General features: G+C 47.8%; 1 protein-coding gene and 1 long non-coding RNA gene across 3 annotated transcripts in view; one reads left to right on the top strand and one right to left on the bottom strand.

The window, feature by feature from the left end:
• Window positions 1-25,811, top strand: part of ELK3 (ETS transcription factor ELK3) — a 66,302-nt gene that overhangs the window by 16,244 nt on the left and 24,247 nt on the right. The window contains exon 2 of the mRNA XM_046646728.1: window positions 10,886-11,094. Within this exon, the coding sequence (XP_046502684.1) occupies window positions 10,888-11,094 (207 nt within the window). The 5' untranslated portion in view covers window positions 10,886-10,887. The remainder of the gene's footprint in view (window positions 1-10,885; window positions 11,095-25,811) is intronic.
• LOC124230564 (uncharacterized) lies at window positions 14,695-21,515 on the bottom strand. Of its 2 annotated transcripts, none has more exons than XR_006886213.1 (3): window positions 20,455-21,515; window positions 18,927-19,757; window positions 14,695-18,458 (listed from the first exon to the last, which is right to left on the bottom strand). It is a non-coding gene; the product is annotated as an uncharacterized LOC124230564 (long non-coding RNA). The 2 variants fall into 2 exon arrangements; XR_006886214.1 differs by having other exon boundaries at window positions 19,289-19,757.

Here is a 25,811-nt window from a genome sequence, read left to right as displayed (position 1 = left end):
CGTTAATGTAGCTATCCATTTACTTTTCCAAGGGAAATTCACCCATATAAAAGTCACCGACAAACCAATTGAGTTGCTTTTAATATTCCCAGCGACAACACAGAGTTTCAGAAGGAAAGAGGGGTGGGTCATCCATGCAGTAGATGGCGTATGTTGTTATTACAGTGGCCGTCAGCGATTTCCCCCTCCTCAGATGGAAGAGTTATTTGCAAAACCATATTTGCAAAACCTTGCTAACTGTAAAGGATAAATGAATGCGCCTGAGCAGTGGCTACTTTCCCTCTCTTTTTCTGCTCTTTAAACTTTGCTCTTTAAGAAATGGACAATCTGGAGATATTCGAAGAATGACTGAGCATACAAGCATTTGTAAATAGATAAAAAGAGCTTTGAGCACAGCAACTTGGCCTCACGGATGAGTGTTTTTTTAAAGGCCGTGGTTGACCATAATTAAAATGTCTTTTGAAAATAAGTTTTAATAGTCTTAGTTCCACCTGACACAAATCAAAACGACTTCAGGTATGGGCTGCATAGTTACCATATGTTATCCTTATTAATGCCTTAAAATGAGTGTGTGCTGAGTTGCTGCAGACCTCAAATAAGACATATTGTTGTTTTCCAATTCCTTGACTTAAGTAGAGGGTTTGTTGTATATAACGAAACGGCTTCTGCTCTTTCTCTTGCGCATTGATAACACTGTGGTACAGAAACCCTTGTTAGATGCTGCTTTGCACAGAGGAGCTTAAGAGAATTTTCGGGATGAAGTGTTCAGATTCATCCTCATTTCTCTAACCATGCAAGTTTTTGAAGAAGCAAAAAAGACGTGTACTTACTGAGCACCTACTTTGTTCCTTACACAGTTTTTCTCCTTTCCTTGGGCTCTCTCGTTTTGGACTAATTTTGTTGTTATTGGCTAATTGCTTTAGTTCCCACAATATATAAGCTTTAGAAAATCAAAGATAATTCTGCCCCCCTCAACTCCCACCTCAGTATAACTTTAAAAATGAAACCAGGAAGATGCAAAGAGAAGTGTTAGGTTGCCATCAATAGAAAGAAGAACAAATAAGTGGGTATTTCGACTTCTAAGAATGGAAGCAAAACCCTCATGCTTTGCATAAAGATGCTGTGCAGCCCCGTCTCACATTAAGACGTCTGGCGCCACCTTGTGGCAGACAGGAAGAATGCCCGCTTCCAAGAAGACGCAAGCAGCTTCTGGGAGGGAGGCAGCCTGAGAAGGGGCACCCACAGGGGGCAGGTCCAGGTTTTATGGGGCTTGAAGCTTAAACAATTTGAGGGAGGGGACCTTCTGTACCCCAAATTCCAAAAATTAGAAATACAAAGTCACTAGGACCCCTAGACTTGTGCAAAGTGATGGTCCCTGAGACATTATTATGAGTTGGCCTCGGGGGCGCAGGTTCCAGGTGACAAGCGATGCATCGATGCTTCGTGGGGTAAAGCTAACTCTCCCGTCAGCCCAGCGGCTGCAGCAGGCTTGGTGCAGTTTGAAGGAGCACAGTAACCCGAGCTACTGGGTGCCGTCTGTTCCTCAGGCTCAAGTGGGCGGTTGTCTCTGGGTAAGTTGCAGCTCCATTTCATTCCAGGCCCCGTGCTGATTCTGGCTTTGGCTTTTGCCATTGCTGCCCCCTCCCCTACTGCCTGCTGTGCGGGGGACGTCTGCCTCTCTCCTCTCTAACTTTTGAAATTTTACCCACCCTTTAGTTTAAGGCTGTGCTCAGGCTCACTCCTCTGGAAGGCCTTCTCCAACTAGCTTGATCCTAAGCCGAATGCACGTTCCCTGCATTCGGTGGGAGGCAGTATTACTGAGCAGTTAAGGGCACAGGCTGTGGCATGTGCTAACCTCCGTTTTATTTATTCATTCATTTATTTGACAACTGTTTTCTGGGTGCCTACCTGGCGTTGATCTGAGAGATGAGGATGCGTTAGTAAGCAAGCAAAGGTCGTCCTCATGGCGTCAGCGTTCGAGAACAGTGCTTCTCTCAGCCATCTATGGAAAGAGACCAGTTTTTAAAATTTCCAACGCATTGTGGACTGATGATTTGGAGAAATACAAGAAAAATAAATTACTAGGAAAATAAAAGAAAAGGCAAAGATACCAAAATACGAGCCTCGATTTTTTTATTTTAGGCATAAAATTACATTTCAATAAATATAATTAGAATAATTACAAAATAACAAAATAATTACAAAAACTACATATTCATAGAAAATCCATATAAAGGCAATTAATAGAGAAGATCACTATTAATGCTGGTGACTTTCTGTCATTCAGTGATTTTAACCAAATAAGTTATAACTGAAACAGATTCCCATATTATATGCCTATAAGCACACTTTATTTATTTTTTAAATTATTTTATTGAGGTCATATTTGTTTATAACATTGTGTCATTTCAGATGTACATTATTATGTATCGGTTTCTGTATAGACTGCTTCGCCCAGCCCCCAACCCCCTTCCTCTCTGGTAACCACTAATCTGTTCTCTCTGTCCATGTGTTTATCTTTCATGTACGAGTGAAATCATGCAGTGTTTGTCTCTGTCTAGAGTATTTCACTTAGCGTAATACCCTCAGGGTCCATCCATATTGTTGCAAATGGCATGATTTTGTCTTTTTTTATGGCTGAGTAGTATTCCATTGTATATATGCACCACATCGTCTTTGTCCATTCACCCACTGATGGGCGCTTGGGTTGCTTCCATATCTTGGCTAGTGTGAATAATGCTGCAGTGAACACAGGGGTGCATAAGTCTCTTTGTATTGTTGATTTCATGTTCTTTGGATGAATACCCAGTAATGGGATAGCTGATAACCACACTTTTAAAAAACACCATATTTATCAATATTTCACTTTTAATGTAGTGAAGAGTTTCTTCTTGCTGACTAATGAATTTCATCTGGGTTGAATACAACAATGCTACTTGCAGGAGATGATGTGTATAAACTACTTCTGTGTTTTGTTTTAATTACACTCGAGAGAAGCCAGCCTCTCAGAGGTATTTTCACACCTCTTTCAGCAAAACTGGGATGTTAATTTTTTAACTTTCATCTAAAATGAAGCAAGTATTGCTGCATTTTACGATTCATCTTCAATCCTTCATTAGTTGCCAGTTCCAACCATTTATCCTGTAAAGTTATAGTTACATTTAAATCATCTTTTAATGAAATCAATTAATTCTAGATTTTTATACACTTTTGGGTTATAGTTGAAAACGGACCTTGAATGTCACACATTTTAGCGTGGTCCTACTTCATGTTTCTGACTAGTCCATAGCTTGTACTAACAAGGTGAGTGTACTGATCACATACTTTGATGTAGTGACAATGTAAATTGCAGTAGAAGTCACTACATACTTACACTCGATATCTGTACTTATCTCATCATGGACTGGTGACCAACAGTTTGCACTGGTATGTTGGCCGCATGTTGAGTAGACCGTTGTAGGGAGCCCCTGCTCTTCCACGATTGGACCTTAGTTTCTTCTTCTGCAAAGTGGGAACAATAATGATATTTAACTCATAGGACTATTGAGGGAATTAAATGAGATAAAGCAGGGAAAGTGCTTGGTATGTGGTAAAGGCTTAAGAAATAATACCCAACATGTACAGAGAAGACAAAGACAAGGCTCTTGTAATTGGAAAAGACAGATTAATTAATGAGTGACTCACACTGCGAGACAGACTATGACGAGAGCTAAGAGGACCCCTGGCGTAAATGTGTTCACACGTATGTGCTTGTAAATTACTTCTATTTGGGACATCAGGGGTGGCCTCTTGACCTTCTCTGTCCTGCCCATGTACTTATTGTGTGAGCCCGCTGATTCAGCATCAGGGTGATTACTGCCTTTTACTGCTGTCACCCTGTGTCATGAGTGTCGGTCTTGTCTCCCACCCCTGGGAGGGAGCAGTTTTCACTTCTTTTGTGTGGAGTGTTCATTAGACCCCCAGTGGTCAGAGGAAGCGTGCCTGGCGTTAGTTAGTTAGTGTGCCCTGGAGATTGGTAGCTAGTACCCTTGACCAGAGGGAGAGAATTCAAGATGCTGATGCTGTGATAGTCTCACGTGGCCTGATGGCTCTCAAGTAGGCAGAGGGCGGCACCAGGGGTAATGAGAGTGATCAATACAGCAATCTACAGCATCCTTCTGAGGCTCCTTCCAGATTAAAGAATGAATCAACGATAGTTGCATTCTTTAAAAACAAAAGAGTTGAAAACAGAGATTGAGGGTGGAAAGGAACCACTCAGAGTCCGCTTAAGTGTCTTTCCCCCTCTGTGCTAGTAGACAGACTTTACTCTTGGGCTACCTCCAGCCCTCTCTACTCAGCATCTGTTGTCCTGACTGGCCTGCCCGGGGAATGTAGCCATGTTGGCTCCATCTTCAGCAGTCATAAGCATTGTTGTCATAGGTGTCCCTTGGCTGTCATTTTAGAACACTTCTCTTTTCTCTTTGGGACCCAACTGCTCTCATCTACTTGAGCCCCTTCCCCTGCTCCAGGGACACCAGAGAGCTGGGAGCAGAACCAGCCCCAAGGGAAGTGTCAGCACCCAGGGGCCATCTTGGCTGGAGTCACCACAGCTTGGAGGCCTCAGGCAAGCAATTTAAATGAGTATTTCTTAAGCTGGGGTGAGAGAACATGTGCCCAGGAATCTGAGTTTTCTGCAAGAATTTTTAAAAATTTTTGTTCTTTCATTTTTCATGATGGTCTAAAAGAAGAAACATTAGCATGTTCCAAGTCACTTTATAAACAACAGTCACCGAACAGCTGAAGAATCTCCCTGGGTTTCAGCGCCTGTTTTGGGCTCATTGCCTAATGAACAGTGAACCAAGGTGGACACAGATCTCGATGCTTCTGAGCGAGGGGAAGACCTAATGACTTCACAACAGGCTTTAAGAAGAGGTTTCCCTGTTGCTTAAAAATAAGAGTAATCATTTCAATAACACTCTGTACCAGGCATAGTTCAAGTGCATTATTCGTAACTCACATAATCCTTACGACAGCCCTGTAAAGGAGATTTATCCTCTTCATCATCCCCATTTTACTTATGAGGATATTGAGGCACAGAGAAGTTAAGTAACTTACCCAAAGTCCCACAGCCAGATGGGCTAGTCTGGTTTCAGAATCTGCTCTCACCCACCGTGGAGCTTTCCAAAAAAGACACAAAGTGGTTCTCTCTCCCGCCTGCTGCAAGCTGTAGAAAATAATTGTGCTTCAGTGAAAAACCGTTCGTCGTCTAGATGCTAGAGAAAACCCCTGTGAACCATGTGATTCTCATTTTGTGGAAGCTATTTTACAGTCCTGTTAATTATCAATAACTGATAGCAAAAGAATTCTTGTCTATAGATACGCAAATTCTGTTGTTGTCGTGTTGAGCTGACTCCCCTCCCACCCTCAGTTTTGTCTCCAATTTGTGCCTTCGTTTCCGTATTCCTAATCTATAAATGCCTCCATTACCGAGATTCTGATTTGAACTTGTGATAATGTCTTCCTAGTTCCCGCCTTGGTTAATGAGTGAAATAAAATCTTGAGCATGTCTTCATTTTTACATCTGTATGAGAGTCATGATTTTACTCATTTTTGAAAATTATTCTTTAACAAAGGAATTTCTCAACTCTCAGCTTCTCAGTGAGGTCTTCCATGACCTTCTGCTCACACGCCCCAGGCTCCCCTCCATTTAAGCCGCCCTGTGTGCATGTATCCATAGCAGTGTTCTTCCAACATACTGTGTAACTTAACGGTCGTGTTTGTGGTTTATGTCCTTTCTCCCCCCACTGGCATGTAAGCCCCTTGAGGACAGAGGGCTTCATCTCTTTTGTTCCTGGATGATGTTGCAGTCAGTGGCAGACCACATACATGATGGCGGTACCATAACATTGGCACCATGTAGCCTAGGTGTGCAGTAGGCTGTACCATCTAGGTTTGTGTAAGTGCACTCTGTGATGTTCATACAACAACAAAATGGCCTAATGACACATTTCTCAGAGCGTGTCCCTGACGTTAAGTGGTGTGTGACTGTACCTGGATGGCTTCTTGGTGTAAAATGGACTCTCAAAAAAACCCAAAAACTGAGGGGCCTGCCTGGTGGCATAGTGGTTAAGTTCATGGGCTCTGCTTCAGTAGCCTGGGGTTCGCCAGTTCGGATGTCGCTTGTGGACCTAGCGCTGCTTGTCCAGCCATGCTGTGGCGGCATCCCACATAAAATGGAAGAAGATGGGCACAGATGTTAGCTGAGGGCCCATCTTCCTCAGCAAAGGAAAATTGAAAGAAGTGGGGAGGAAATTGGGTCTTTATAGTGTTTTGTAATATAAACACATCTTACTCAAAAGAACCTACATTGCCTTAGTCATTGCCTTAACCTTTTCGTTGAGTGTGGGATGCCTTTCAACAAGACATCGTCTGTCATAGGTAAAATTAGTTGTTAATTTGAATGGGGGAGAGGAATCTATTTTACTCGTCAATTTCATCTTTTCGTTATATAAGAATTATAAACCTTGAGGAGTTTATATCCGTTTTTGTTGTTTATCTTGAAGGGAGAAAAAATAAAAATTTGAATGAAAAAATTTGATTTGAATGTTGAAAATAGTTTGTCAACACTGGGGGCCTAGTAATTTTTTTCCCCTGCTCCTTTAAAAGGAGGTTTGCGTATTATTCAAATTTGGCAGACTTTAAATAGTGTAAGTACTGTACTCCACTGTGGGGAGGTATGGCCAGCCTATAAAGTACAAAGGAAAAGAAGCAGTTGGGGCAAATAGCAAGAAGCTTTGTTCTCTGGAGAGGTCTGGAAGTCGGTCTCGCCAGCCACTGTGACTGTTGTCTTTTTGGCTCCAGTAGAAATGGTGAGAGACCGTCCGTTGCAGGCGGCAAGACTGAGGCGAGGTCAGTGGAGTACAGAAAGTATCGAATGCTCGGGGGCACCTCTTCCTGTAAGAGCACTGATGCCTTTAAAGTGGGCTGATCCTCCTAAATATAAAAGTGCAGAGTCTGATTTTGCATAAAGAATGGCGTTAGAATAACTGATTACATTTCATACATTCAAAATGAGGTCTGGCCAGGGGAAGGGGAAAGAGAAACATTTTCTAATTAGCAAAAATTTCGATTTGGGGAATATTTTTAAAAGATTTATAGCATTTCTTTCATGTGTTCTATGTATTTTAAGCCGAGAGTTGTGGGAAATTGGTTAAATGAGGTTAGGCTGATGAAACATTTTAACGCAAATCAGGCCTCCATTTGCATAATAATGTATCAGACATAAATCTCAAGTATCAACACTTTCTTGAACTTTTTATTTAACAGTATGCTGTCTGAATTACTCACATTCGTTATAAAGGCAACCAGATAAGTTGGACTTTATTGTACCAGGACGTTAAGATATAGGACTTCATTAAGGATTCTAGGCGTGAAGGAATTAATTTAGGAAAAAAAAAAAACACTTGAATTTCATTTGGATGAATTTGCTAGTATGTTAAGTGTTGGTGGTTGTCCGAAGGGTGTGCTCCCCTGTCACAGTGTTAGAATTTTTTCCTTTTCCAATGTCCCAGATGGGGCAAAATTTGTGGCTGGCAGAGGTGTGAAAGAACAGGAAGCGTGATTGTATGTGAAAACAGTTGTGTAAATGATGGGACTTTATCATAATGAAACACAGTGAGTGCTCTCGAACGGAGAGATCCACAGCAGTGATGTCCTCTGGTGGCTCATCGCTGCCCCCCCCCCCCCCCGACCCCCGGTCCCCACAGCCCCCCATGGACTCACACATTTTAATCACACTGATGGCTCTGGCCAAGATGGTGGGAGGGTCCAGAGCCCCCTTGGGGGACCACTGTATCCCAGAATTACTCCTGCTGAGTGTAGAAGCGGGTGACAGATGTTTGTAGGTGTGATTATAAGCTCACAGAGAAATGTTTTTGAGAGGAACTCATCTCTGAGTAATGTGTGCCTGGGATTTCCATCAGTAAAGATTTGTGTGACTGCACCATCGCTGGAACTGGTGGACCAAGCAGGATAGAGGAGTGGCCGAGGAGAGGTGGAGAAGAGGAGAATGAGGCGCTCAGCACTGGGTTTGACGCGCTTTAGGCAGGAGTGGCTTGATGCCTTAGTCACCTCCGGGGGAGCTGTGTTACTCACACTTAAGCCTTCTGAGTAATCCTCCAGTCCTCAGCTGTAGCCTGGCTGTGACGCCTCAGCGTGGGAGAAGTGAGGGGGCAGGAAGGGAATGTTCCACAGCCCACCCAGTGGCCACTCACACTCTGCTGGAGTCTGAGAGTTTGTTGGGGGCGACTCTGTGAGTCCCACTTCACAGCTCTGTGCCATCCCTTGGCCCCGTTCCTCTCCTCCAGGAGTCTAGGAGGCCCCTGATCCGGGGGTCTTCATCCCCACCATTTGCTCCTCTGCCTTTTCTGTTTCTAATCCTTTACGTCTCCCTTTTCTTTCCCCCTTTCCGTCATCTACCCTGTGTTAGGCCATGGCCACAGCACCCGTGGTCATCACGTGGCGTACTTGCAGTCCTCTGAGTAAAGACATGAGCAGCCAATCCTCCTGCATCTCATAGTGTACTTTTCTGTGTCCAGACACACCTCAGGGTTGTGAATGCAGGCTCTATAGTGTAAGGATATTGGCATCCTAGAAAGAGAGAATTTTTTTAAGCAAAAACATTGGGTATTGAAATAGTCAACTTGTGCTGTAACGATGCTGCGTAACAAACTGCCCCTACAGTCACTGGCTCACAGCAGCATTTATTTTTCTCACGGGTTGGCTTCCGGATGCTGCTTCAGACTGTGGGTTGTAGGACTTGCCTCCAGGCTTTGGGTTGAGCTCAGCTTGGCTCATTTTGGGGCAGCCCCTTCACAGCAGTAAGAGGAACACAAGAGAGAAAGTACAAACGTGTGAAGCCTCTTAGACCTTGGCTCAGAGTTGGCACGTTGTCCCTTCTCCTCAGCATTCCATCGGCCAAATCAAATCACACGGCCAAGTCCACATTTCACAGGGGAGGGGAAAAAAATACTCCCTCCCCTCTAGTGCACTACTGCGCGATCACTTGAGCGAGGGAGGTACTGAAGGATTGAGAGCATTAATCCAGTCTGCCACATGGGTCCTCATAAGTTCTGCCTGGAGAACATGGCTCTGCTAGATGGGGTTGGAACGGCATGGAAAGGGATTCCGGGAAGCACAGGAAGCTCTGAGGAGTCCTGGTTGGTAGAAGCACTAATTGTAAAATACACAGAGATGTTTGACATGATGGTTCGTGTCAGTTAGAGGTGGGGGAGGTGCAGGTGGCTGACCACTTTCCTACCTGGCCGGCGCACCACGGGCCCAGCAGTGCCTTCCATCCAGACCTCCAAACCCACTGGCAGCTGGCTGCCCTTTGGAGCAGGTTCCTCTGCACATCCACTTAAAGTTTCAAAGATATTTTAAAGGTTACTCTGAAGTATTTGGCCAAGAAAACACCAAAGAATTTGAGACAACTGTTAGCAATTCTTAGTGCCAATGTGAGAAGAAAGCTTGCGGCTCATCCTCCAGTAATCGGAAGGGTGGTTCGTATTAGCAGTTGGCGCCGGCACGCTGCTGCGTATCACAGCAGTTGTGTTTACAAGACTCACGAGATGCGAAGGCGGTTTTGATCCAACAGTGGAATGATTTACTCTCTTGCAGATTGAGTGGCCATTGTGGGGAAGATTGATTTCTCTAAAGAATATCTCCTTTAAAGAGCCATAAATAAAATGCCCTGTGGGTATTTGGACAACATTCCTAATCTGCTTTCCTTTAACTGAGAAGCCCACATTGCTCAGAGAAACAATAAAATGTGTTCTTTTGGCTAAACATGTGAAAGGAAATAAGGAAATGAATATTTGCTGCATGGCTAGGTATTTTCACATCTATTCCCGTGTGGAAAGCGAGAAAAGTAATTTGTCAGTCTGAAAGCTGCCCCTTTAAGAGGAATGCATGAGAGGAGTTGTGGAGTTGATAAAAAGATTGGTACAAATAACTCTCCCAGGCACTTATTCTGGCTTCCGGGTCTCCCGGAGTCCAGCATCTTTCTCACTGCCCCCTTGTTCCGGTCACCCCTGGCTGCCCCCTGGGACTTCAGCGTCTCCTCCTTGCTATCTCAGGGGAAGATCCTAGTTCTCTCTGGCCTTGTCCCCGCCTCACAGCTTGGCTCTGAAGCTTCTCTCTATTCCAGAAGGCAGTCCTCCATCCTCTGGTCCCTGGCCCCCTCAGCCCGGCACTGGAATCTCACCCCCATCCTGCCCAGATCAAAACCCTGGGTGCTGCACGTATGCAGTGATGACATTGATCTGCATTGCACTTTTGAGGCCAGCCCAACCGCCTCTTCTTTCTGAATTTAACGAATATTGATAAGACAAACAAATTATGATTATTATTACTAATATTTTTAGAATCAGGACCCATTGCCATGACAATCCTCAAATGTATGAGGTTGGGAAACTGCCCTGTGCTTATTGTGGGGTCCTGCTTTTCACAATAGATAATGGACTAGAGACTGACCATAGAGGAGTTGTAGGATGGGCAGAAACAGATGTAATGTGCTGTGTGGAATCCTTTGAATGGGGACTAATTCTATGTTTTCTTCGTCATTTTTTCACGTTAGTCCCCATGCAATCCTGTCACCTGCAGGGATGTGTGTGGCCCATACAAGGATTCCAGGGCTTCCCTGTATTTCCGAATTGTGGCCGTTTACGAAAATGCAGCCAGAAGGCACCTGATTCAGAGGGGGCTGCGGAGGTGGACGGGAAAGCAGCTTGATTAGGTGCACTGGTCGGGGGGAGGCCGGAGGGGAGCTGAGGCCCTCCTCCCAAAGGCCCTCCTGCTGCCTTGCCATCTGCACTGACGGCTCTGCCCTGGCCCCCTTCCTCCCCAGGCATGGAGAGTGCAATCACCCTGTGGCAGTTCCTGTTACAGTTGCTGCTGGACCAGAAACATGAGCACCTGATCTGCTGGACCTCCAACGATGGTGAATTCAAGCTCCTCAAAGCAGAAGAAGTGGCCAAACTGTGGGGACTCCGAAAAAACAAAACGAACATGAACTACGATAAGCTGAGCAGAGCCCTGCGATACTATTACGACAAGGTAAACCCCTGCCTGCCTTCCAGGCAGCTGTTGGGGCCAGTGGAGCACCACCTGCACAGTTCGTTCGGACAGCAGGTCACAGTGTTACTGTGAAGCGAATTCGAAAATCCAATAGAGGCTGTTTATGCAGAGAGGTTTTTTTTGTTGTTTCCTGGAAGCCCTTTGGGTGTTACTCTGGGTCCAGTTTTCTTCCCTCTGCCTTTTCCTCTGTAGTTGCTGCAGAACTTTGCCAACCACAGAAATTAGCTGTAGGGAGGTTCTGGGGCTTGCCTCATGGTTAGTTGCTTGAGTGACAGAAGGAATGTGAAAATCTAGAAAGTCTTTTGATCCCATCTGGTTTGTAGTTCCCTCAAACGGGCCTTCCCTGGGGAGTGGTAGCTTGGGTAAGTTATGTGATGATTGAGTGCCTCAGTGTCCTCGTTTCTCAAATGGGGCTCACGATGGTATCATCTTGGGGGTGTTGGGAAGACCAAACGAGCTGTTACCTGTTAAGCACTAAGAACAATGCCTGGTACCTGGGGTTTCCTACTCTGTGGGAAACTTCCCTAATTAAAAAAAAAAAAAACCCGTTTTCCTTTTTAAGTCGCCGAGATGAGTCAGAGGGCTTTGTGAAGTGGTAACACAGCATAGTTGCCAAAGCCAGGACAGTGGGATGAATTTTAATGCATTTCTGGAAAAGCAGTTCCTGTGCCTCCTAGGGCAAAATTATTGCCATTTAGGGGTAATTGTTTCAGGCCTGTGATTATTGACCATTTCTGTGTGGATCTGTTGTTGCTGAATCTTTAGCCTCATAGACATAAAAACTTATAGTCCTAATGAGGGTAAGCTTCTGTTCTGGTTTCACTGCTCATATTGAAAGGTGAATTAAACACTGATTTAAATATTAGTTCCTGATCTGTATTTAAGCGCCTTCCTTCTGCCAACCTCTTTGGAATTCGAGACAGAAGGATTACACATTTCAGGAAGTGGTGGCATCATTAATTATAAAGTGTTCCTTTATATGATCGTAATTGCGTATGATTATGTCATTGAAATGTTAAAGGTGCTTTCCTTTAATGTAACAATTAATTAATCCTGGCTTAATGCAGAGTGCTGCGAAGATGTAAAAGCACTTCTTGCAAATTGCACTGTCTGATGCTGCCTCGCAGATGGTTTATTGTTTTGCATTTTCCCCAGGTTGTAAGTTACACAATGGGAATTGGAGCCCTCTGAAGGAAAACAGTCATCTTGCCTGCTGGCAGGGTGCCTAAAAGCATGGCTTTGAGACAAAAAGAAAAAAATTTCATTGTTTTAAATCAAGGTATCAGAGAAAAAGAGTCCTGCCTCAGTGTCTGTGACTTGGTTTTCCCTCTTCATGGGGCCTGGGTGTTGGAGTTGACTGTGTGTCCTCAGCCCAAAGGGAGGTCGTGGGCTGGACACACTCCTCAAAAGACTGGCAAAGCCATCGCTGCTCAGACCACACCTGGTCCCCTGTGAGCGGATTTTTCAAATCTCTAGGGAAAGAGTTTCAGAGCCTGCAGTCACCCAGCACGTTTGGAACTTTCTGGGTCTGCCGAACACTTCCTACCCTCCTTTAAACCACAGCAGCCCCATGAGACAGTCCTGCTGGCCTCTCCTCCTTTGTCAGATGAGGACGTGGGCGCTTTGTTGAAAAACCTGCCCAGCTCTTGCAGCCAGGAAGCCACAGAGCCAGGCTGCCTAGTTCCTGGCCCAAAGGCACACACCCTCCCTTCTGGGCTGTTCGTTTCCTTTGCCTCTGAACACCTGAGTTCCAGGTGGGCAATCAGGCAGCTGAACGCTTGAGTTCCAGGTAGGCATTCAGCCGGCACAAAGGGATTGCAACCTTATAAATTTTTGTTTATTATCAAGTGCTTCAGTACTAAAAAATCTGGTGTATGCTGGGTGTCAGGTTGAGCCCAAGGCCAAAGGTGCGAGTCGCCAGTGTGGCCTGCTCGCTGTGGTTGTTCTCCTTTCCCTCTCTTGCTGAGGCTGAGCTTGAGGTCTGGCCATGTCACCTTGACGAGCCAGCTGGCACTAACAGGGCAGGAGCAGCTCTTGTCCAGTGTCTCCTGCAGGCTTCGCCACCAGAAGATGCCCTACGTACGTCCTTTGACTTGTGTCCATCACACCCATGCACGTCCACACAATACATGTATGTGCTTAGACAATATACATGTGTGTATACACAGTACACGTGCATGTACACACGGCCATTTGAATCTTTCTCAGGAAATGTCCTCAAGTGGTGAGTAAGAGTGACCGTTAGACTCCTAATGTAATTTTAAGTGAAAAGAAGAGGGGAGATGAGGATGAAGGAGAAGAGAGAGGAGTTGGAGGGCAAGAGGGGGATGGGGAGGGGAGGGAGAGAGAGGGAGGAAGAGGAAGAGACATGGCAAAAGAAGGTTACAAAAATTATACCATGTTTTACGTTTTACAATGAACGCTTCTTTCACTTTGGCCAGTGTTACTATGTGATCAGATGTATAAATTGAACCATTGTTCAAGTTGAACATGAAAGTATCAGGGTAAGCCCACTGATACTTACCCAGAGCCTGCTCTGCCTGGGGGGCATAAATTAGGTGCCTCCCCACCTGGACAGCTGTGTTCTTCTTTCCTGTTGTCTTTTCTGTCCCTTACTAGCTTTCATCTCTTCACTCTTGGCTGAAACCACACATCCCTTGGTTTGTCCTAATAGGGAAGTTTTCCTGCCAGATTGGACAAGCATGAGAATACCATTATTTTTATAAGTTATATGTTATATTTTTAGCTCATTCCAGAATCTTGGAAATGGGCAGAGAAAAAAAAGTGGAAAATGTGTATAAAACTTTGCAGAAGGCGTCAGAGGAGAGGAACGACGTACAGGCTAATGGTGTCAGCTTGGGGCTGAGGCACTTGAATCACTGTTCCTCCAAAAATGCCCCCCCCCCCCCCCCCCCGCTGAATCACCCCATTATTATAGCGAGGTGGTTAATAGCATGAACCGCAGGGTGAATCGTCTAGGCTTGAATCCAGCTTTGTGACTGTGGGTGCTTTGCCTAATCTCTCTGGGTCTCACATTCCTTTTCTGTAAAATGGGTACAATAGCAGAGTCCACACCGTGGGGTTGTGGTGGGGATTGGTTGAATTAACCCATGATCAGTACTGAGAACAGTGCCCCCAAACACCTTAGGTGCTACAGAGTATTAGCCAGAGTAGTAACACAGATGATATTTTCATTATCGCTAATTAAAAGTGTTCAGACAGGTGCAAAGGAGGAAATTAGGCCGTTTGTGCTGCCTTCCTGCACAAGCCCACACAGAGGCAGAACAGCTCTTTTCACCTCTGAGCTCTCAGGAGCACATTGTCATGCTGTCTAAGGACTAAAGGAGGACAACTGCAATTTCTTTACCATGTTCCATATTTTTCTTTATTTAGACTGTTCTGAAAGTTGAACTACTAAGATGCTTTAATATTTAAATGCCTCTTCCTTGCCCCTCTGAATCAAAGCACACACTTCTCTGTGCATCCCCGGCTGGAGCCAGCCTCCGCCTTTCCCGGGCCCCATTTCATCTAGCTGGCTTCCTCATAAAATTGTCTTCCCCGTGGTCTCCTGGCTCCCCCCCCCTCCCCCCCCCACCCCCCCCCCCCCCCCCCCCCGCCTTTTGTTGCTCTGGTACCTTGCACAGGATCGGACACACATTAGTTGCTCAGTAAATGCGAAATGAATGAGCAAATGGCTAACATAAGAAAGCGGATGCTCCCCAAACACCAATCACTAATATAAAAATTGGACATTAAATGCTAAACTTAACCAAAAAGGCACTGCCTTTTGCTTCTGGTACTGTAGCAGTTTTCTAGGGCTGTTGGAACAGATAACCACAAAGTGGGTGGCTTCGAACAGCAGACAGTTATTCTCACAGTTCAGGAGGCCAGAAGTTTGAAATCCAGTATCAGCGGGGCCAGGCTCCCTCTGAGAGTCTGGGTAGATTTCTTCCTGGCCTCTTCCTATCTTCTGGTGGTAGCCATCAATCCTTGGTGTTCTTGGCTTATGGCTGCATCACTCCAGCCTCTGCCTCTGTCATCACCCAGCGTTCTCCCTGTGTGTCTGTGTCCAAGTTTCCCTGTTATAAGGTCACTAGGTCTATTGGATTGGGGACCATCTTAATGACCCTATCTTAAATAGGTTATATCTGAAAAGACCCTGCTCCCAAATAAGGTCACGTTCACAGGTGCTGGGGGTTAGGACTTCAACATTCCTTGTGGGTGTCATACTTCTACCCGTGACACGGACACGTATTTCAGACACTGCTGGGCTTTTGTGTGGAATTTTGAATTTTCATTTATAATTTTCAAAATTACAAAGGGAGAGCCTTGGAGGTGATGGTTTGATTCCAACAAATCCTAAAGGAAAACTGTTCCCAGTGACATGCATGGCAACTGGCTTCAACAGCAGGTATGAAACCTGATTGTATGACAGGCACGCCAGGGTGTGGCCACCGTGTGCCAGGCACTGCGCTGGGTCCCCAAGGTGGGAGCAAAGGTGAGGAAGAGGAGACCTGCCTTGGAGGGATTCAGAGTCTTTGGGAATTCAGCAGTTCCCTGTGCCGGAAGAGCAGACGATTTTAATGAATGACTTAGATGGGAAGAAAAGCCGCCCTGATGCTTCCGATGCTGGATTAGCAATGGCTGAGGTTCCCTACTCCACCTGCGTTTCTGTGCATCCCCATTTCAAACACCTGAGGGAAGGCTGGAGGGTCTGGGTTTTGCGACCCAGCACTGCCAACGACCTGCTTCCCCGCTTACAGCTTTGGAGGAGGCTGCTGGGCAAACACAGTCAGAATCCCAAGAAAGGACAGATGCCCAGTCCAGGATGCGGCACGTTTTATTCCCCAGGCTTGGACTGAAGCCCCTGTTCCGCTTGGAAATGTGCAGGCAGTGGGAGGATGCCTGTGTTTGGGCCCGTGAGGGCACAAACCGGAGCTGACAGAGACCTGGCTCCTGCTTGGGCGGTCCACAGTCACCCGTTCTCCTCAGTCTCGCTGTAAGCCTGTGGAGGTGGGTTTGTTCATTATAGTCCTGATGGTTTGAATTTTGGGGTAGAGTTTCTTTTTTTCCCTTAGATTTAAACTGAGACTTCCAGAAGGTTCTTTATAACCTGATGTAATAATAAAGATCTCTTTCAGGGATTTTATTTATTAGCAAGTTTAACAACTGTTTTTCACTCTTTAATGTCGGACAGACTTGGTTTTTAAGTCTTTCATCTTAGGGTGGAGAAGCGAGGGGTCTGTGCCCAGAGCGTGCCTGTAACTGGCCTCAGGATCTGCCCACGCATGGGCCCAAGTCTGAGGGGCTTGAGGAATGGCTGGGATTCACAGCATATATTCACGTCTTGAGTAAGTTCTGGGTGGGGTCCAGGTATACATCCATCTCCAGAGGACATGCCCGGTTCTTCACCTCTGCCTTTTCTCCTGTCGTTCAGCCATTCCTTTGAAAACATACTCCGTCCCCTTGAGTGGCACAGCAGCTGGTGGGGGAGACAGACATGCAAACCAACTGGAATAGAGCATGTTGTGTAAAGTGCTAGCTTGGCCATGCTACCAGTATCTCCCAGGAAAGAGAGGGAGGGAAGGAAAGGTGGAGAGAAGGCCACCAGAGCTCAGGGCACCTGACCTGGGTCCAGAGGAGTGAGAAGGAGTTTACCAAGCTGAAAACAGGGAAGGGTGTGCTAGGAAAGGGAACAGCATGTGCCAACGCAGGGAGATGTGAAAGAGTTTGACTTTTTCAAGCACGGAGTATTTATTTAGGGAATGGGGGAGAGATGAGGTTGGAAGAGTGAGGGAGGAATGGAACATGGGGTGTATCATGCCTAAGAGTTGGAACTTTAATGTGAGGGCAACGGAGAGCTCATGAAGGAGTGTAAGGTAGAGAGTGCCAGGATCAGATTTGCATTTGAGAAATAAAATCTTTGTCTCTTCTTACTCTTCCTGGTGTTGACCGTGTCACAGTCTGACACCACAGCTGTGATATTTTTGGCCAGTTACCACCCATCGATTTCTCTCTGCTGGCTGAGTTGGCGCTATCACTGCCTCAGATCAGGGCCTGCATGCCCCTCTCTAGAACTGCCCGGGTGGGGGCGGGGAGGAGGAAGATGGTGGAGTCTGCCACTTGCCTACACAGGGCAACTGTCTTCTGCTCATGGGAAGCCGAAGCCATAGACTGGGTTGCTGCAGAAGGAGATGTGGAAGCTTACACAATCCCTCATCCTTTTCCATCCAGCAGAGCTTTTGTCCTTGTTGTTGTTGGCGGTGAGCATTCATCCTGGGGGGAGGCTGAACGCTCTGCCAGCTCCCTTCTCATCAGGAGATTGAAATGGTGATATGATGAAAAATCCTCCCGTCTCCACAGCAACATCCCAGCTTATCCTCACAATGTACTGATCAGTCTTTACTTAATTGGAAGGGGTTTAGGGGAGACAGGCAAGACAGAGTCATTGGCAATATATTCCTGGAAGTTGAATGCATCACCTTCTTAATTTAATTGGATAATTCATTTTAAATTGGGTGTGCAATCACGACAGGAAAATGTTCGTATTAATAATACATATCTGAGATCGACTGCCTGTGCCAAGAAGCCTGGCCCTGGTGGAATTCTTTAATTCTCCAAAATAAATTTTGTGGAGGTAAAATGAGGTGTCCTCTGTCCAAGTGTAGAAAGAACAAAAGTCCAGCAAGCATTTGTATCCTGGAACTTTCTAGAACACCTTGGTTGGTTGCAGACTTCCACAGAAGACCTGTGTATCCTGGACTCCTTTTGGGGGTGTTTTGTGTATCGAAGATGCCCTCTGTGCCCAGCCCTGGGTCTGAGTGTTAAGGGCCTGGCGTGTTTTGTTAGTGTCTCTTTTTTTCCTTTGTGGCCTGTCAGCTGCTCAGATGGTTTGAAGAATAACAGATGGTAACTGGGCTTTGCCTGGGGGCCGAAAGGATAACCGGGGCCTCTCTGCAAGCTTTTGGTTCTGGAAGCTGCCTAGAGACCTGTAGGGTAGCTGATTGCCTCCTGGAGGTCTTCCAGTCTGGTCACATTGCCCTGGGAGATGGCAGCTGGCATGAAGGAGCTGGGCTGCAGGGGGCACACTGCGTGTTGATTGGGGGTGCTGCTTGTCTTGCACATGTTTCCAAGCCAGCTTCCCTGTGGCACTCAGTGTTCCCCCAAATAGGGCAGTTGCTAAGAAACACCGGAGTCTTGGGAGTACTTTCAATACTGTGTTGATGAGGCTGCTGTGCTCGGCGCTCAGCTGCCAAGGCTCCGGCAGCCTGGCCAATTCCGCTGACGTCAGGCTGTTGCCCAAGTCGACACCGGTTTGCCGGCATGAGCGTTCCTGCTTCTGGCTGCAGGAAAATTGAGTGGTTGTGTAGACAAACTGACAAAACCCCGAACATTCCCATCATACCACCCACCGCCCACCATCCACCCACCGGCCCAGCTGCTCCTCTGTGGGGCCTCCTCCCCACCTCCTGCCTGGGCTCCAACAACAGTTTATCTCAGTTTCTACCCCAAATTTGTGACATAAGGAGGGGAAGCTCACATGTATGGAGCGTTTGGATTAAGCCAGGCACTGTGCTAGATATTTTTACAGTTACCAACTCGTTTTCTAACATGTGAAACGCCTCTCGTCGCAGTCAGTAATGGGCCCATTTTAGAGGTGAAGATACTGAGTCTGAGAGAGGTCAAGGAACAGATCCAAGACAAAGCAGCTGGTAAGCAGCAGAGCTCTCCGCCTAGGAGTCTTGAGCCTGAGGTCTGTGCTCAGGATTATGAAGCGGGAAGATCACACGGTTGCAGAGCTCTGGGCCCACCTTGAAACTGTATTCCTGATATTGCTGGTTATCACCCCAGGGCAGCAGAGAGAGGAGACCAGCCCCCAACATTTCTCGCTCCAACTGACGATGGGAAACCTGCTGGCAGCCTTCTCTGAGCCGGCTGAAAGTGCAAGGTGGTGGTTCTGGAGGCCCCAGGACACCCTACACTGTGGGTCCAGATGACGCTTCCTAAGGAAAGCCAGATTGGAGCACCGCCCCCCTCTGCCTGTGCAGCCCCAGCTCCCTGCGGCCTCCAGGAGAGACTGCAAACTCCCTTCACCATCTGGCCCCGAGCTGACCACCTCCCCTGCACCACCAACCACCGCCCCCCGCAACCCCGACTCGGCATCTTCTCAGACCTCCTTGTTGCCTGGCTCTGCCTCTGCCTTTCCTGCCTGGCCATCCAGCTCGTCCTCAGACTCCTCGGCTTCACCTCCTCCGGCCGCTGCCCACACTGGTGTTCCTTCTCCGCTCTGCTTTCCTGCTGTCCTTGTGCTTGCCTCACTGACCGGGGCCTGTCGTCCTCACCACTCCCAGCATCTCTGCAGCACGGGGGCGCAGTGCTGCCGATGCACGTAGGATGGAGGTAGGACCAACGAGCATGGCGACAAGCACACGTGCTTCCCTCTGGTATAGAAAGAAGCCGTCATCTTGGAATGTCAGCACTGGAAAGGACGTAACAGACCATCTGCCCTGCCCACCCCTCCTTTAGCAGGAGAGGGGTGGTGAATTTTCAAGAAAATTGGTGACAAAGCCAGGATGAGAACATGCTCCCAGACTCCTGTGGCTCCCACTCCTGGTGCCATCTGCCAGCGCTGGAGGTGGCTGCTGAAAGTGAGAAGGTCATTGTTAGCAGCTCTCCCCCAGAGGCAGGGGACACGGGGAGACATGTGCTGGGGGAGCAGTTGTACATTTTATTAACACTCGGGAGGCCTTTAATAAAAATACCCTTGAGTGTTGAAAGCCACGGGGGAGCCAAGGCTCCAGGTCCAGCCGCATCGGTGAGCCCAGAGCGGGTGGGAGAGCGCTTGCTCAGTCCCTCTGAGGCTCCGCCAGGCCAGGGGCCCCTCAGCTGCAGTGCCCTCAGGGTAGCACCAGTACCCGGGCAGAGACGGTGCACACTGCCACTTAGCAGTGCCAGAGAATAAAGAAATCTCAGCCCAAACCGCAAGGAAACCTCCCCCGGGAGTCGGCCAATTCCGAGATGGAGTTGGAGCCCTTTATTGGCAGCACATTATTCTTAGAAGTTGAAAGTGGGGTGGGGGGGGGGGGGGGTGTGTGCGTGTGCGAGTATACACGCTCCAAGCTTAAGCTTTAGATGGAGGACAGCTCTGGCTTCATCTGACTCAGGGCCTACGGCAAGGTGACAGCGTGAGGCAGGCTGAGCACTCAGGAAGGGCCAGATCGCCCCCTCCCTCCCCTCACTGGAAAGAGACTTTAGGAAAGAGGTGGAGGTTTCCTAGGGACGCTGTAAAACATTCCCACCAACAGCGTGGCTCAAAACAACAGAAATTTATTCTCTCACTGTTCTGGAGGCTGGAAGTCTGAAATCAAGGTGTCAGCAGGGCCCCGCTCCCTCTGAAGGCTCCAGGAAAAATCCTTCCTTGCCGCTTCCAACATCTCTTGGCTCCTGGCAATCCTTGGTGTTCCTTGGCTTGTAGCTGCATCACTCCAGTCTCTGCGTCTGTCTTTACATGGCCTTCTTCTCTGTTGTCTCTCTGTGTCCTTTCCTCTTATAAGGACACCAGTCAGTGAATTCAGCGCCCACCCTAACTCCAGGATGATTCCATCTTGACATCCTTAACTGATGATGTATGCGAAGATACTATTTCTAAATAAGGTCACATTGTGAGGTTCTGGGTGGACATGAATTTGGGGGGGCACCGTTCAGCTCCCTGCGAGGGGATGGGCTGCCCCGGCGAGAAGTAGCTCGGCTTGATGGGTCGAAGGAGCCCTTTCATAGCTGTTCTATACGGTGGCAGGTGTGAGGGGAGCCTGCCTACAGCAAATTCATAGCAGAGCCCAGCACGGCCAGGCGACTGCTCAGCCTCTGCTCTCCCGGGTTCAGAAGGCAGGGAATGAGAGGGGGCAGGGTCTGCTGCTGCCCTTCCGAGCAGAAGGCAGACGACAGAGGCCATAGGCCAGATTCACTTCCTTTGCTGTTCCTCAGAGCCTAGCAAGGAGCCTTCCCTAGGAACGCGTCTGCAATGTTTGTTGAGAGACTGTTTTCTTGGAAGAGGAGGAACTTGAGCATGACTCCTACAGTGAGTACTTGTTCTAACTCTGGAGAGAGGACAGTTGAGTTTTGTGTCAGGAAAGAGTGAGTCAGACCGTGGTCTGAACGGGAACCCAAAACAAGGAGCTGAAGAAAGGGTGTTGGCCAGGGCGCCGGCGGCCCAGAGACATGCTCTGCTCCTTACTAGCTTGTGATCGTGGCTCGGAGCCTTGGGTCCCTCCTCTCTCAAATGGGGATCAGAGTGTGTGAGGCTTCCATGAGATAACATGTAAGCCTTCTGTAAACCGTAAAGTGAGGGACCCATATAAGGAATTTTGATTGCTTGAAGGCAGAATAAAATGAAAAGGCACTGTCATCTAACAAGGAGGCTGTAGTTACTCATTGCTTGCTAAGCGGAATTCCACGAGGTGAGTGGTCATGTTCTGAAGACCTGTGTCAGCGAGGCACTGACATACATTGGTCTTTTAGAATAAACTGCCCCGTGAGGTATTTTTATTCCCTTTAGAGGGGAGCACACTGAGGCCTACAGAAGTTCCACACCTTCCCCAAGGTGTTGATAAGTAGAGAAGCTGGGATTCGAACCCAGGTCAGTTCACCCCCTTGCCGGTTCTGCCCATCACAGCTCTTGGCGTGTGCCCTCATGTGGGATGCTTGGAGGAGCTGGGCACCCCTCCCCCTGCTCGCTACAAGCACTTCTGCACACTGGGGGCCAAATCAGGCTGTGTGTGGACATTCGCTGCCTGTTGTCGTCCTGTCACCCTTGTCTCTTGGACATCACCCACTTAGAGGTGGGCTTCCGATGTCTAGTCTGCTGTGGTGGGACCGCCAGGTCCCTGGTGCCTCCTGCAAGGTGTCCCATCAAGGCAGGCACGTCTTCTACCCTCTGGTGGGCAGAGGCAGTTCAAGAAGAGTCCTCAGGGAGAGCCAGCCTTCCCCGTGAGGAGCTGCAGATAACCATTTCTGAGCAAGGACCGTGCTTCCTTAGCACAAAGCTGGGTTTCCCAGGCGCTCCACAGCCACCCCACAATTACTCTGGAATGCAGAACCCGCGGTCCTGACGGCTTGACGGAGCAGCAGCCTCTGAGCCAACAGCAGCTGCTTTCTGGGCAAGGGTGCCGTGGTGGGACAGAAAAGGCTTCCTCTTGGCTCTGGATACAAATGGGTTCACACTTCAGCTCCACCGGTCACAAGCTGTGTGATCTTAGGCTAGTAAGCTTTTTAGAGCCAGCTTCTTTTAAAACAGAAGGAAACAAAACAAAACTTAATTGACAAGTAATACATATTAAATACAGGTTATTTTTTTAAATGTGAAAATTCAGATAAGCAAAAAGAAATATTACAAGTCACTGGTAATCCTTCCACTGTTAAATTTTATTATAGATCTTTCAAGATTAGTCTATCTTTTTCTTTGATATATATAATTATTTCGTTAAAATAATGGAATCATCTCATGCGTGCTGCTTTTTTCACTCAATGTATATTTAAAGACGTGGGGAAATGTTAACAACGTATTATCCTCTAAAATAGCTACATGGTATCCCAGTGTAAGGCCCTCCCAGTATTTAACCCACCTCTATGGTGTGGGAAATTGGGTATAATCTCACTGGCCCACCAAGAGCCTCAACTTCTTCATCTTTAAAATGGGATCACAGGGGCCATCTTGCACAGTGGCTGTGCGTGTACAGCACGTGGTGGGCCCTCATACGTGCTTGCTTCTCTCCTTTGCCCTTTCTGGCCACTGGCTCTTTTCACAGTGAGATGAACGTCCCATCCCACTTCTCCTGCCCCAGGATCTCAGTGGCAGGAGCCCCAGGCCAGCAGCCCTCCTCGTACCCACCCCCCCACCCCGCTCCCCCCCGCCACCCCCAGCCACGGTCCATCCACAGCAGACCCTGTGGAGCTGGGCTGCTCCCTCCTGTCTGGGCAGCGCGTTTCCTGCTCTGAGAGACATTGGAGAACAGTGGGGATCAGCTGGGGTGTCTGGTTAGTGTCCGTACCACTCGTCGGGCTGGACGTGCAGGGTCCCTGCTGAAGCTGCTGTGGCCTTCTAAGTGGGACCCTCGGATTCCACAGTCCTTTGCATCTGCTGCCCCCCGAGGGCCGGCCCCCTCTCCTCCCCCAACCCCTGACTTACTTGGAGTGTGTGAGGTTTTCTTCACAGTGGATGTCAATGCTGGCCACACTAGGCATGATATCCTGTAAGCCTTCAGTCTCTTTCTTGTCTGAACCTAACTAAATAAAACATGATGTTGCCCCTGCTTGGTTGAGCTGTGTAAACTAGATGTCATTCTGTCTGCCATGTGACTCAACTCTTTACCCAGAATTGTGGATAAAGCAAGTGGGACACACATAGCCTTCTAAGAGGTTTATTTTGACTCTGCAGTTGTCATTAGAGCTGTTAAGAGATGTTTTCTTTTGTTTTTGCTTAAACGGGAGTGAGAAAATAATGATAATACCAAGAGCTAGTGTATCTCGCAGGCTCATCATGTGTGGCTGTACCGGGCGTTCTGCTGTAAGCTTTATATGGGTCGTCTCATTCAGTCCCATGAGGCAAGCGGTACATCAGTCCCTATTTTATGGATGAGGAAGCTAAGGCACCTGCCTGGGAAGAGGTGGGGGTGGCATTTGAACTCAGGCAGTGACTCTGGAACTGCTCCTTGTAATCCCAGTGGCAGCCCTTGTGACGGGGTCAAGTGGGTATTTACGGAAAGATCCCCCGCTCTGTGCTCTGGTCCAGCCCTGCTCCAGGGCTGGGTTCAGAAAAGGCTGGGCTGCCTGTTAGCAAGAATCTTCTGCACAAGCTTGCCTGCTTGCTTCCTGAGCTGCTGACATTTCACAGTTTTGAGAACAAGATAGGAAAGTTGCAGAATCAGAGGGCAGGAGTCCTCTAGTTCCTGGGAGCCCCCAAATGGTGGAGAATTTAGGGGTAGCTGTACTGATGCAGAACCCACAGCTGCTCTGGTCCTCCTGGGGCCGGGAGCAGCCCCTGGGAAGGGGAGCCCTGGAGAGGAGTGAGAGCTGGCATGAGAAGTCTGAGCATGGAAAGTCCAATGCGCGATCTTAGATCTAGATTGGGGTGCCGGGCCAGAGCCGACACATGCGACAGATCTTTGCCCAGTACATCGATAAGTGAAGTTACATTTTATTAAGCTCTCACAGGAGGTGTGAGGTTGTAGGGGTTTGCTTGGCCTCCTGTGTCTGTCTGGGAGTTTTCAGTTTAAAAATGCAGCAGAAAAGCACACGCAGGTGTACGTATGGGATGCAGTCACACGGAGTTTTAACCAGCCTGGAGATTAGCCACAGAAAACCGCGTCTCTCATGGGGAGAAGCCTCTGGCTTCCTGCCTGGCCCAGTTCTCTCCAGTGAGAGTCATTCATTCAACAAGCATGTAGTTAACTTAATATTATCCTTAATAACATCAAAATTAAGAAGATCAATTCAATTCCACAAGCATCTCTTCATCACCTAGCACTATATATAATTTCTTTTAAAAATCACAATAGTTAATAGACATATGTCTAATTTATCCACTATCTGGGATTATTTACACAGGCTCCTTCTTCCTCTTCAGTGGGAGGAGAAGGCGGAATTGAGTGTGTGTACATATTTAAACACACCCACGGACACTCCTAGTTTTCTAAGGAAGCGTGGAACCTGTCAGAGCTGCAGACAGCACTGAGGGGCTGGAAACGTGACCTGCTCTCAGGGATTTCCAGCCCGTTAGGGTGGAATAACTGAGGGAGGCTCTCACGGGATACCTCTGTCACCAGAGGTAGCTGCTGAGTCGGGCAGGATTCCTTTGCACAAGTCAGCTATAGTCCTGTCCCAGACAGACAGCTTGCCCCTTGGGCTCCTGCATTCTCAACACTCCAATTTGCCAGTGGTGATGGCGAGAGTAGTTTGGGAGCTGAGCTTCCACTTTCGCCTGGAACTGCCGCTTAGGGTATGTTAGGTGGATGTTGCTTTCCCCCTCGCTGAAGCTGGTCTCATCCCAGCTGCCTGTACCCTCACACCGAATGCCAGGTCCTGGGTCCACCCTGGTTGTGAATGCACCTATAATGGGCAATTACGAACAAAGAGGCTGGACCCACGTGGGTGAAGGGAAGCAGATGTGTGCAACTGTCGCTCGAAAACCACACTGGAGAGAGTCTCTTAGCTCCACCGCACACCAACAGCATTTGTCATGTTACCAGGCAACTCTGAGCAACAAATACTTGTGAGTCTGGGAAGAAGGGGTGAAAACCAGACTTTTTCTAAATATCCTCGTCACTTTTCATAATAAGAGCCCATAGCCTAGTGCTCTTGCATCCTGGCCAGGCGCTCTGAAGTGAGACTGCCCAAGTACCAGCTTGTGATCGTGGGTCAAGTGATACTCTCTGAGCCTCAGTTTGCCTATCTCCAAAATGCGGAATACAGTAATTCTAATCTCTCAGAGGATTCAATGAGTTGACGGTGGTCAAGTTCTTAGTGCAGAGCCTGACAGATAATATGTGCTCAGCAACCACTACCTAAAATTGTTCCCCATACTGTGAGTTTTCTTAGGAAACCCCTCATGAGGCAAATTCTTGAAAGGAAACCTCCCCTTGGAAACCACAGAGAGATCTTCAAACATACCTGCCACACACTGGGGGCTGTCAGTCGAGCTG

The sequence above is a fragment of the Equus quagga genome, chromosome 19, assembly GCF_021613505.1.
Source record: "Equus quagga isolate Etosha38 chromosome 19, UCLA_HA_Equagga_1.0, whole genome shotgun sequence".
Lineage (NCBI taxonomy): Eukaryota > Metazoa > Chordata > Mammalia > Perissodactyla > Equidae > Equus > Equus quagga.
Note: the sequence above shows the minus strand (reverse complement) of the source record. Positions and strands in the feature narration are given on the sequence as shown.